Below are 12,406 nucleotides of genomic sequence, written 5' to 3' on the forward strand. Positions count from 1 at the left end.
CAGCAAAATCAATTCAGAACAAAAGGTACCTCAGGTTGTAGCAATAAATAAATACAACTGCCAACCACCTTGGCTACTTCAGTCCGCCAGAGGACATGGTTGTACTCCACTCACTTCCATACAGATGCGTTACACTTTTCTGTACCAGTGTAAAACAGACACCCCAAATTAAACTGGAAGTCAAGGGATGTGTTAGTCTAAAACTGCTATCTCTATGGGCAGAATGATGCAAGTAGCCAAAGCTTTACCTGAAGTTGATACTGCAGTTCTCACCAAGGACCTTTTTCTTTTTTAAAAAAGTGGAAACTGCTAGATCATATGCAAGTGAGAGAGAATGCCTGGTAAGGGAATAGAAGGGTGTTTAAGGAAGTGTGTGGGGTGACTCTGCCTGCTGCTGGCAATAGAAGGCTGTCAATAGCTACTAGCCACAATCACTGGTTTACTTCCACTCACAAGAGGCAGTATGCCTCTGAATACTAGCTGCTGGGAATTGCAGATGAGCCGCGTGTTGTTACGCTCATGTCCTGCTTGCAGGGTTCCTACAGGCATCTGGTTGGCTGCTGTAAGGGCAGGCTGCTGGATTAGAGGGGTCCGTGGCCTAATCCAGGAGCCACGTATGACCTTGGATAGGAATGGTAGCCACAAGGGGATGTGACCTGAAAAAGGTTATTCACCTCCATAGCAAAATGCTGGCTTCAGATGTGCTTTTTGTTTGAAAAGCACATATTGCTATACAAGGCCAAATTAAAGAAGCACAAAGAAATACCCATTTGATGCTACTTTTTCTGCCACTCTTCTCTTCTCATAAGTGTTGTACAATCTACCATGCTGTACAAATAAAAACTGAAATCAAAATTGTTTTCCCAATAGTTTTTTGCAAGAAGTTTAACCCATTAAGTTTGAACAGGAGCCAAACAACTGAAAATATCTTTATTTGAATGAGTATTTTTTTTCTTACAAAGGAGCCTACCTTTCTTTAACAAACAATCAGCTGCCACATATTCATTTTGACCCACTTTTGCTCAGGAACAGGGGTCACCAACATGGCACCTGCAGGTGCAGATGTGCTCAACAAGGCCTTCCCTTCAACAGAACCCACATTCATTTCTCAGGTTTGCAAATGTGCTTATGGGCCCCAAGATGTCAGCAACCCCTACTACACAATATTTTATTAAAATGCATTTGAAATCGATTTGCAAAAATTTGAATAATGAGTTGGATCCTAAGTCAACGTAAGGAAGTTAGTGAAAGGAGTGTTTCCTTTCTTCCTCCCCCTATCACTCCTTGGTATCCCATCTCCCAGTTCAGGATGGGCTCTCCAAAGACTTAGCAAAGGGTGAGGCAGGTGGCCGCAGGAACAGAAATGTTCCTTCCATAAATTTCCTTTAAGTTTCCTTAAGACTAAGCCATTGCGTGTTCTGTTGCTGAGGTGAGCGGAATTATTTAAGCAACTTCAGGAAGGGCTCTGTTGTAATTTACAACTTGTATTTCATTCAGCTGCAAGAAATGGTGTCTTGCTTCCCATCTTACAGCTTTGGTCCAGATCCTGGAATTAGCATAGCTAGTTGTTGCCTTGGGATATTTATTAAATGGCACAGCAACACTCAAAGCAGTGCGGTGTGAAGAAAATTAACAGACGATGGGAAATGCTCCATCAGTGCTGTGAGAACATTTCACTGTTCAGAGAACATTTACTAACATAGAGGTAACAGAACGATGCCTGTACATGTAGACCTATGTGCAAACATCACAGCAGTGCAGAACTTTAGATGAGATTCAGTGTGTGAATGCAACACCTTTTAGTTAATACTTGTTGACAACCCCAAGTCATAATGCAGTGCAGGTTTTAATAAAATTAGCACTTAATTTGAGTGGTTGAACTTGCAAATTAATACTAGTGTGTTTAAGACTGAGCAAATATCTAAGTTATAAGCACATATCATTAGTTAAATGAAATGGAAGCAGAATATTTCATAAAATCTTTAAAAATAATCCCAAATTACACAGACATAAATAATTGCTGAATATAGAAAGCTGCATTTATTAGAAAAAAAGCAAAGATGGTATTTCTCACAAAATATAAGTCAAAGCTGCTTAGAGAAGTGTTTAGTGATAGAAGTAATTTGGTGATTATTGACTGACAATTTGCAAGTATGATATTAAATAGGACCAGCATATCATTTTAGTTAAAATTTAAAATATTACTACTTCATTAAAAAACTTAAATCAACTATCTTGAGTCAAATCAACTATCTTCTTTTCTTAAAACAGGCATATGAACATTCTGAGCAACACATGAAGCAGGTGATTAAAGGTTTGATAGAAACTTTTAGACAACCTTCTACAATCCAGATACAATGGTTCTTGTCTACAAATCTGTTCGCAGCTAAAAAGGATGAGTTCTGAAGTGAGCATTACTGATACTAAATTGTAGGATTTAGAAAATTAGACTGAACAGCAAACTGTACCTTAATTGTTCCTTAAAAAATAGAAGACCTGGTATACTATTTAGCAAATAAAACAGCACACTAATGTGCTATATATGTTAAGGCATACCTCAGCACGCTTTACATCTATAACAAATTATTTACATTTGCTACTGAGTGAAAAGAACAAGAATTCCTCAAAACTGAAAAATACAAAATATATGGGAGTCTAATACAGTGTATAAAAAGTAATTGAGTTATTTGTGATAGAACATTATTTGCTAGTATAAACAGTGACTGTTTCACTGTTTTATAATATTTCTTGAGGATTTCTTAAAGCTGGAGGTAAATTTAATGGTTTTGATTCTTCATCAAGAAGCACCAAATCTTCAATCTCCCTTCCTTTGTACTTCCTTTTACATAATTTCACAATTACCTTTTTCTTGAGAAACAGTTTCAGCGCCTCTCTTGAAGCAACTGCTTTGGCATTTTCCTTACTTTTTCCACAGCCAGTTCCCAAATACACCGATTTACATCTCAGTTCACACACCACATTTTCCTGAGAGCTTTTATTCTGAGGTAAATCTGCCAGCTCTTTCAATGGGACAAATTCAACATCTAATGTTGCCTTTACAGACTGAATGGATGAGTTTAAGAGTTCTACATGATTGACATTGGGACTAAACCCTCCAACAGCAACCAACTTCCAAGCAACAGCTTTGTATAGTCTATTGAAAAATGGTTGCCTCTCTTTTGCATCTTCGCTTGTTAATAATCTGCATGGCACTTTGGCAGGAACCACACTCGTGTGTGAGCTGCTTTTTGAAGCTAACGCTGCCGTATCTTCCAATGAGCCTTTCTTTTCAGATGCTAATGTGTTTTCAGATTTGGATTCTGAAGGTTTATTTAAACAGTAATTCAGCTTTGATTCAGGGCCAGGCAAAGAAGAAGCCACAGCTGATTTGTGCCTGGTGGTTGCGGTAGATTCATAATTAGCAACTCTGGCTTCTACTCTTGCTACAGGTGAAGATGCAGCAGGTGCTGCCTTCTGGGCTGCGGAGACTGGCGCTGCAGATGCTACCTTCTGGACTGCAGTTGAGGATGCTGTGGGTGCTACTATCTGAGGTGCAGTCGAAGAGGCTACAGGTGCTACCTTCTGAGCTGTAGAGACTGGAGCTGTAGGCGTCACCTTCTGAACCACTTCTGATGCTGCTGCAGGTGCTTCCTTTTCAGCCACAGTCGAAGATGCTGCAGGTGCTACCTTTTGGGCTGCAGTCGAAGACAGTGGCTTCTCTGCATTTTTTGTTGCCTCTATTCCTGGGTTCTTCACAGGATTAGTATCTGTTTCCATGGGCTCTTCTGGCTTTGCAGACTCTGCATCACTGCCAGTAATTTCAGAAGCTTTTTCTGTGCCAACAGCACGCTTCTTGCTGGGCTCTTCTGGCCCTTCTAAAAAAAAGTTAAAAACAAATTATGTCTGTAATTCACAGTAAGTGTAACTGTCCGTATCACAATCAAACACACACTTTAGAAACAGAGTCAAGGAAACTGAGTTACCTTAAAGTCTTACAATTAATGGCCTCTGCAGGAATTTTATAGGCATTTAATAAATAACTGTCTGGTTTGAAGAGGTACATTTAAAGCAGCATACCCTATTGTATGTAGTTTAGATCAAAGTTCCTTGCTCACTACTGCCATAAAACTACTAGGAAGGCAAATTGACAGTTAACATTTCTGCATGAATTAAATCAAATTCACCTTACACTTATTTGATTGTAAGATTTACCAAAGCAAAATGAGTTAGATCAAATATTAATAATATTATCAACATAACTGACAATTTAAAGAATGTTGGCTGACTTTTTTGAGAGGATAACATTTATTATGCTCCTATGTGTATTTGCACAGCTATTATCTGCTAACCATTGCTACTGGATATGCCTCGTTTCACCTTGGCAACCAGTTCATCTCTCAGAGTGTGGGTTGGAGCATTGGTCACTGTGATGCCTGCAGCCATGTCCATCACCTTTTCCATCACTTGCAGAGGATACCTGAAGGGAAAAGGCAACTGCAATTAGCATTTTGAGGAAAAATTTAGTTCACATTCACTGATCCTCAAGACAGCTACCAACACATACGTGTTATTTTGATTGTAGATATTGCCAATTCCACTTCCACACACCCCAAGCAGTAGTGCAATAAGAACTCAAGAGAAGAAGAAAAGGGGGGGGCAGCTATTTTCAGGGTCAGAATGTATTCAGACATCTGGCTGCATGGGTGCTTGGCTCTAAAAAGCAATTAAAATACTTTAAATAAACTTTTGATGCCTCAGAGTTTGAGGCACTCTCCAAACCCCAGATATCTGCATTGTGGAATAGTAATTCCATTTTTCAATGCACTGATATAAGAATGGATCAGATCAATACAAAATTACTTCTAATTAGGCCTCATTAAGCCCAATGTGAAAAGATAATGATTCAACTTAAATCTTATTGATTTAAGGTCTTCAGTGGAGACCTCTTATGTTCTGCTCAAAAAATGTTTCAAGAAGCAAAGAGCAATTTATCTGCCATTCAGGATGACTTGTGGAAAGACAGAACAATGAGACCTAGACAAGAGGAATTCAATGCTCTAAGGTTATTAGAGTCTTAGCACTGTTTAGTCACCGAATGTGTATTCAGAGTAACAAGCCTGCCTCTCATCTCAGAATCTAGATGAACAAAAAAAGGGGGGAACAGTAAAAAAAGAAGATACGTTTGTTTGGTTTAGCTGGCTGTTACAAAGCCTTATAAGCCCCGCAGTTCTGAAGAACAACAGGTAGCAAAATTAAAGTAATTACAGGCGTTAGCACAATTGGCCTATATGGTCAAATCAGGACATGATCAACACAATGAGTGTGTTGTGGGACTGCAGCAACTTACAGGTACACCAGGCAACTACCTTGCTAAAGGTATACAAGTCTGGTCCTGGGTCTGTGCCTCAATGGAAATCACCCAGGAATCCCATGTATGTCAGCCTGAGCTTCATGACAGAAGAAACATGGGATATGAATATGATAATACAGTTAATATGATTAGGCAGAAAATGATCTTGTAGTTTTTGCTCAAAAATGGGGGATTAATGTCATTTTAGCACATAAGCTAGCTGCAAAAATATGTGCATTGGCTTGTAGAGAAAAAACAAAGATTTATAACAACATTCGGAGAATGCCTTATTTTCCTTCTTAGGTTTATGACATCTTAAGGAACTCCTCCTCATTGTGAAATTAATTACCCTTAAAGTAACGTACAAATCTCACGCAAACAAAACGCTTTTAAGTTTCACTTCTCCCGCCAGCGACTCACCTGCATCCTAGGAAGACATGGTTGGCCCACACCATAGACAGGGAGGTCAGTCGCCGTAATTCCAAGCTGTCTCCGTCCCCCGCACCGCCGTCTTCCCCGCCCGGCGACAAGGGCAGGCCTTCCGCGTTGCGAATCAAGAACTCCCGGCGGTGCTGCCAGTGCCCCTCGGGCTCGCACTCCGCGCGCAGCTTCTCCACCCAGCCCGTCCCGGCGTCGCCGGCTTCCCCGACTTCCTCACCCCCTCGGCAGGGCTCGGAGTCGGGCCCCGCCGCTGGGGCGGCCTCCCCGCCGGCCATGGTGCTCGGCGGGAAGTCGCCTCCTGCCGCCGCTCGCTCTCCGCGACAGGGAACTGTTCGCAGCAGGCCCGGGAAGTAGCGCTGGGCGAGGCCCCAGCTTCCGCAAGAACTGGCTTGCGGCGCCTGTGGCCGACACTCAAAATCCCCTCACCGGAGATGATCGTATCAGAAGAGGCCATGCCCACAAGACCCAGTTCCGGCGAGCCATTATGACTTCACTTCCCACGCCGGCCCCTGAGGATGATGATAAAAAGCTGCGCTTCTTTCCCATAGCCCTTTGCTAATCCAAGAGGGCGGGGAAGGCAAGGGTGTTATCGCCACTTCCGGCTTTCATACGGCTACCTCTTGCGTGCAAGGCAGGAGCGTAATACAAACTGGGAAGGGCTCCTTTATCCCCTTAAAGCAGTAATGGCCAAACTTACAATTCCCATCATCCCTGATCACTAGTCCTGTTAGCTAGGGATGATGGGAGTTGTATTCCCAAAAAACAGCTGAAGGGCCATGTTTGGCCATCGCTGACTTAAAGTGACAAACACGGCTGCCTCACGTTACCAAGTCTCTACGGTGCCTTTTCTTTTCTTTTTTCATCAACGCGCTCCTCACACACGCAGAGATAGAGAAAGGTGTTGAGTGTCACGTAGGTGTCGTATTCAACTGAGAGCCGTGCCTCTATACTTTCATGGCTGACTGCCCCGCCCCTTGACTCGGCGATTGGTTCGTCGTTGCCCTTCTCGCCCTCCGGAATTCCGGCGCGAGATATCATTGGACCATTTTCTCACCAATGAGGAGGCCCTTCGCTCTCGTCGCTGTCTCGAGCGAATGGAACGCGGGAGCCCAGCAGCAACGGAGCCAGCGGGCGCGTCGCCTTCAGAGTGAAATCCCAAGTGCAGCCGCTTGGCCGGTGCTGAGCTCTTCGTTTAGCGCCAAAGTGCTGCTGCAGCAGCATAGCCAGCCTCAATTGTAGCAGCCATCCTGGTTCTGCGCTAGGAAAATGTGGCCAATCCTAACGTTACTTGAGAGTCTCCTGGGAACACGGGTTCTTCGATAGGCTGGAGTTGGGGCTAGCAACGTTCCTCCCATTTGTAACATTAGGATAATTATGTAAAGGTCTACCTTTGAGCACGGTTGTAAGAAATAATGAGATAATTATTATTTTACTTTTTAAATTTGAATACTACCCTTCATCAGTCGATCTCAGGACTGCTGGCAACATAAAATACATATAATTTTATCCCCATGCTGTTTAACATCTACATGAAACCACTGAGTGTATCTGTGTATCTGAAGAAGTGTGCATGCACACGAAAGCTCATACCAAGAACTGACTTAGTTGGTCTTTAAGGTGCTACTGGAAGAATTTTTTTGTTTCCACTGAGTGGTGTCATTCATAGTTTTAGAACACAGTGATGGCACATAGCTCTACTTCTTTACATCTGCAGATGTGGTGGTGGATGCGCTGTACTGTTGTCTGGCCTTGGTAACCTAGACCAGATAGATGGGAGGTTGCCTGCTCTTGATGGGGTTACATTCCCTCTGAAGGAGCTGCTGCATTGCTTGGGGGGTGCTCCTGAATCCTTTGCTATCACTTGTGGCGCTGTGATCTAAACCACTGAGCCTCTTGGGCTTGCTGATCGGAAGTTTGGTGGTTCGAATCTGCACGGCGGAGTGAACTCCTGTTGCTCTGTCCCAGCTTCTGCCAACCTCGCAGTTCAAAAGCATACCAGTGCAAGTAGATAAATAGGTACCACTGCGGCAGGAAAGTAAACAGCATTTCCATGTGCTCTAGCACTTGGCATGGTGTCCCGTTGCACTAGTAGCGGTTTAATCATGCTGGCCACGTGACCCAGAAAGCTGTCTGTGGTCAAACACTGGCTCCCTCGGCCTGAAAAGCAAGATGAGCGCCATCCCCCAGTTGTGTTGGAGTGGATTTAACCGTCCAGGGATCCTTTACCTTATCTGTCACTTGAGGTGGTCTCAGTGGTGCAGAGTGCCTTCCATCAGCTTCCGGTGGTGACCCAGCTGTGCCCCTATCTGGACGGGGATAGCCTAACTCCTGTCACCTATGCTCTGGTAACCTCTGTGTCAGATTACTGCAGTGGGTCTTCCACTGAAAACAATTTGGAAATTTCAGCTGGTGCAGAATTCAGTGGCCAGTTTGGTCACTGGTGCAATACAGTTTGAGCATATTACACCAATCCTGGCCTAACTGCATTGGCTGCCAATTACTTGCTTGGTTCCCATACCCATTTAAATGAACTGAACTTTAGTCACTTACAACTAAGTCTCACTGACTGTATTATAATACAGTGGTACCTCAGGTTAAGTACTTAATTTGTTCCGGAGGTCCGTTCTTAACCTGAAACTGTTCTTAACAGCTAATGGGGCCTCCTGCTGCTGCCGTGCCGCCGGAGCACGATTTCCGTTCTCATTCTGAAGCAAAGTTCTTAACCTGAGGTAATATTTTCTGGGTTAGCGGAGTCTGTAACCTAAAGCGTATGTAACCCGAGGTACCACTGGATAGCTCATCCCTCCATTTCTTATAGGCGCAGCTGTCTTATACCTAAGTACTAGCATACTCACACTGTGTTGGAGAAAGTACGGGTGCAATGTTAGTCCCACAATACAATGGTCTAGTGACACCTCTGAAGTAACTCCCTCCCTACATGAGTGCTATCAGCCCCCAGAAAAGGGCAGAATTATCTGATGGGGGTGACTAAGTCATGCACTGCTTTCACATGATCTCCCCATAGCATAGGTTACTATGAGGAACAACCATTGGTCTGCTAAGGTAATGTGAAAACATTCCCGTATTGTCCTGGATCATCTTAGGGATTATTTTAGCCAGATTTTTGAAGGAAATACATTGCCATTGATTGGTAATAGCTGCTTTACACAAATTAATGGCATTGAATTTTTGTCATCACCCTGCAGAAGTGAGAGCTACATATCTCTCTCTTTCTGTGTATGCATGTGTGTGTGTGTGTGTGTGTGTTTTGGTTGGTACCCCAGGCAAGCATTAATTTGAATGCATTGCTATAAAAAAAATTACTGGTTTTGAGTGTTGTTTTAGCTGTCACCCTGACAACCTTTATTTACTTTGGCATCCTGAAAATAAAAAGATGCTTTGTATTCTACATAATTTATAACTTCCCCTTGTATAGCTGTGATATTCACATTAATTCCACTGGATGGCACCGAAGGAGGCTAGATCACATGTAAATAGCTCTACAAGCCTAACATAATTTTGAAAGTGAATTCAGGGGTTATACTTGATTTGCATCACTGCTCAAATATCAGGCAAATGCTACCTGATTTGTAATTCTGTTAGATTTGTAATCATAAACATAACTGAAGCAGTATTATGGAGCATTATGTGACTGTGTGCCTCCAGTATATCAAAGTATGTGTAGTGCCGAGTTTTGGGATTTAGTTTTGGCAGAATGCCTAGATTCATGTTTAAAGATTAGTAGAGCATTGCCTAATATTGTGTAGTAATTCCATGCTGCATTGAAAGCTCAAATATCTGTCAGAAACTTTAGAGTCCATTCCTCAGCGCCAGCCTATACATTATGCCTAGCCTGCCCATGGGATGCTGCAGAAAAACGACACCCCTATAATGAATTCTCTCTCTTCCTCTTAGAACTTCTAGAAATACTCTCCATGCATCACAGAAACATCTCCAGCTTTTTTACTATGCTCCAGACTGCCTCCCCTACCACACCAAAGGTCCAACACTTACAAAAAGATGTGTGTCTCTGCCTTCACTTCAAAAACTGACACTACTGTCAGAGATGCCTTATTTTTTTCCACCCTCCACCCAAAGTCCCAATCATTGTGTTGTCATATTTAATAGCATAATTGTAGCAGTTAGCAGAAGCAGGCTAGTGAGAGAGCTAGGGACAACGTTGCCAAATTGGTGAGTGTGTGTTTTCAGGAAATACTTGTAAAGTTGGAACAATACACACAAAATTTTGTATTTTTATGCTGTGAACCACCCTGGGATCTTTGGATGAAAGGCAGTATACAAATGTAATAAGTAAGTAAATACAAGCAAGATTCCTTGGTAAACATCTTTTTGCATCGCCTGACAAAGCTGGGATGCTAGGTATCCCAAACTGACATGATCCCAAGAAATTCCTTTATCTCAAGCCATTGAAAAAGGTTTCAGAAGTAACATAGGTTACTTAAAGGTAAAGGTAAAGGGACCCCTGACCATTAGGTCCAGTCATGAACGACTCTGGAGTTGCGGCGCTCATCTTGCTTTATTGGCCGAGGGAGCTGGCGTACAGCTTCCGGGTCATGTGGTCAGCATGACTAAGCCGCTACTGGCGAACCAGAGCAGCGCATGGAAACGCTGTTTACCTTCCCACCAGAGCAGTACCTATTTATCTACTTGCACTTTGACGTGCTTTCAAACTGCTAGGTTGGCAGGAGCAGGGACCGAGCAACGATTCAAACCGCCAACCTTCTGATCAGCAAGTCCTAGGCTCTGTGGTTTAACCCACAGCGCCACCTGCGTCCCTAACAGGTTACTTAGATTCTGCCAACTTCTGGTAGCTTGTGAGACCTTGCAGACTCTTGGTTCAACGACACACCAGCAAATTCACATTGTACAATTATAGTTGATTGGGAGATCTGGTGCAAAAAAAACCCCATTTTCCCCAAAGGTCAGACTTTTTTGTGACAAGAAAAGTAACTGCATTTAATAGATAACCAATATCATCTAATCTTCCTGCAAACAAAACAGGATGATGCTCAATAAACAGGTCATTTGGAAGTGCCCTATGTGACACTTCTTGGGAATTGAAGCAGAGGGAAGAGATTTAGCTGATTCGCTTTCCCTCTGTATCTCCCAATGTCACCTTCTGTGGAGGGTCCCCCAACCACCTGGAGCAGATTTGGGAGGCCTGCAGCAGGGGAAGTGGTGATTAACTCAAGTTGCCTCCCTTTTCTGTTAGCAGGAACAGGGAGGGCTCATTCTGTGAGTGCATTTATAAAATCCGAGAGTCCAACTCCTTGATATTAGGATAAAAGGGGAAACTGAAGTTTTTCAGAGATTTGAGTCCCACCTTTGTACAGAGAGAGCTCAGCTATTAGGAAAGAGCATCAATGGCTTCTGAACCAAAGAATAGCTGAAAAGTCATTGAACTATAAAGGGAAGGGCTTTTGAAAAGCAATTGGGAAAGGTTAAGTGTGAATGATGTTGTCGCTAAGGCAAGAAATTTCTGTCAGCAGCACAATTAGCATTTCACTGTGTGTGTGTGTACTCATAAGACATATAGGCAAAATCCACCACATTTTTCATCCACCACACTCACTGCTGTGGCAGATAAAAGCACCCAATGAGACTTTTATTACTCACATATCATATTAGGAAGCTAGGTTCTTTATTGAGTCATCTGCAGTTTGACAGACCGCTCTTCTTCCCAGGTTGAGAGGAAAAATGGTGACAACAGTTTATTTACTGCAGGGGTCAGCAAACTTACTGTGCCTCAGGCCGGTGTCTCCAGCACTGATCACGCAGAGAGCGGGGGAGTGTGTGCCCATATGCGTGCGCACACACTATTTCCGGCGCACTTCCAGGTCGGAGGAGCACTGGAAATAGCTTGTGTACATGTGCACGGGCCTCCTCCGACCCGGATGTGCACCGGAAATAACGCTTGCACATGCGCAAATAACGCACACACGCACAAGTTATTTCCAGTGCTCGTCTGACCCAGAAGTGAGCAGCCGTGCAGTGCAGCGTAAGAGCGGGTGGCAGGGGTCACCGTGGGCCAGATAAACGAGTCCCTTGGGCCTTATCCGGCCCGTGGGCCTTAGTTTGGGGACCCCTGATTTACTGGGACAGAGCGACTTTTGCAGCTGTTGTTAAAAGTTCACGGTGCCAAACAACAAAGCACAGGACGGAGCTTAGGCCACTTTTTTTGTACCACATCATACATTTGTGCATTTCGACTGTTTCAGTTGTCATCAACCAAGATAACCATAGCTTGCAGGTCTGCCACCTACTGTATCAGCATCTAAGGGATGTGATTGCTTGATGTGCATTACCTGATTTATTTCTCATGCTGAAACTCCACTGAAGTTATCATCTGCGCATGTGGAACAGCTGTCGCCAGTGTTCACATCTCAGCTTAACCCCAGCTTCTGTTTTCTAATTGGATGGCAGCTGGTTTGAGTGAAAGTCCATCAAACAGGCGTATTTCTCAAAAAGCCATGGGATGGACTGTGTCTAATAACACGTGTGGACAGCTTCAAACATCAGGAGTGAGAATGTGCTAGAGCCAGAGTAAACAGTCATAAGATGGGATGCATAAGATGAGATCCATCAAAAGATACC

The 12,406-nt window shown here is 43.5% G+C and overlaps 1 protein-coding gene across 2 annotated transcripts; it reads right to left on the reverse strand.

Moving 5' to 3' along the window:
• Positions 1-916: 916 nt before the first annotated feature.
• CDKN2AIP (CDKN2A interacting protein) lies at positions 917-6,502 on the reverse strand. Of its 2 annotated transcripts, none has more exons than XM_083698488.1 (3): positions 5,771-6,502; positions 4,350-4,477; positions 917-3,875 (listed from the first exon to the last, which is right to left on the reverse strand). In XM_083698488.1, exons 1-3 carry the CDS (start codon positions 6,064-6,066, stop codon positions 2,737-2,739), a joined length of 1,563 nt encoding a protein of 520 aa, XP_083554614.1. In that variant the 5' UTR covers positions 6,067-6,502; the 3' UTR covers positions 917-2,736. The 2 variants fall into 2 exon arrangements, with proteins under 2 accessions (XP_083554614.1, XP_083554615.1); XM_083698489.1 differs by having other exon boundaries at positions 917-3,872; positions 5,771-6,303.
• Between the last annotated feature and the right edge of the window lie 5,904 nt (positions 6,503-12,406).

The sequence above is a fragment of the Podarcis gaigeae genome (assembly GCF_964106915.1).
Source record: "Podarcis gaigeae genome assembly, chromosome: 9".
In the NCBI taxonomy this organism is placed as follows: domain Eukaryota; kingdom Metazoa; phylum Chordata; class Lepidosauria; order Squamata; family Lacertidae; genus Podarcis; species Podarcis gaigeae.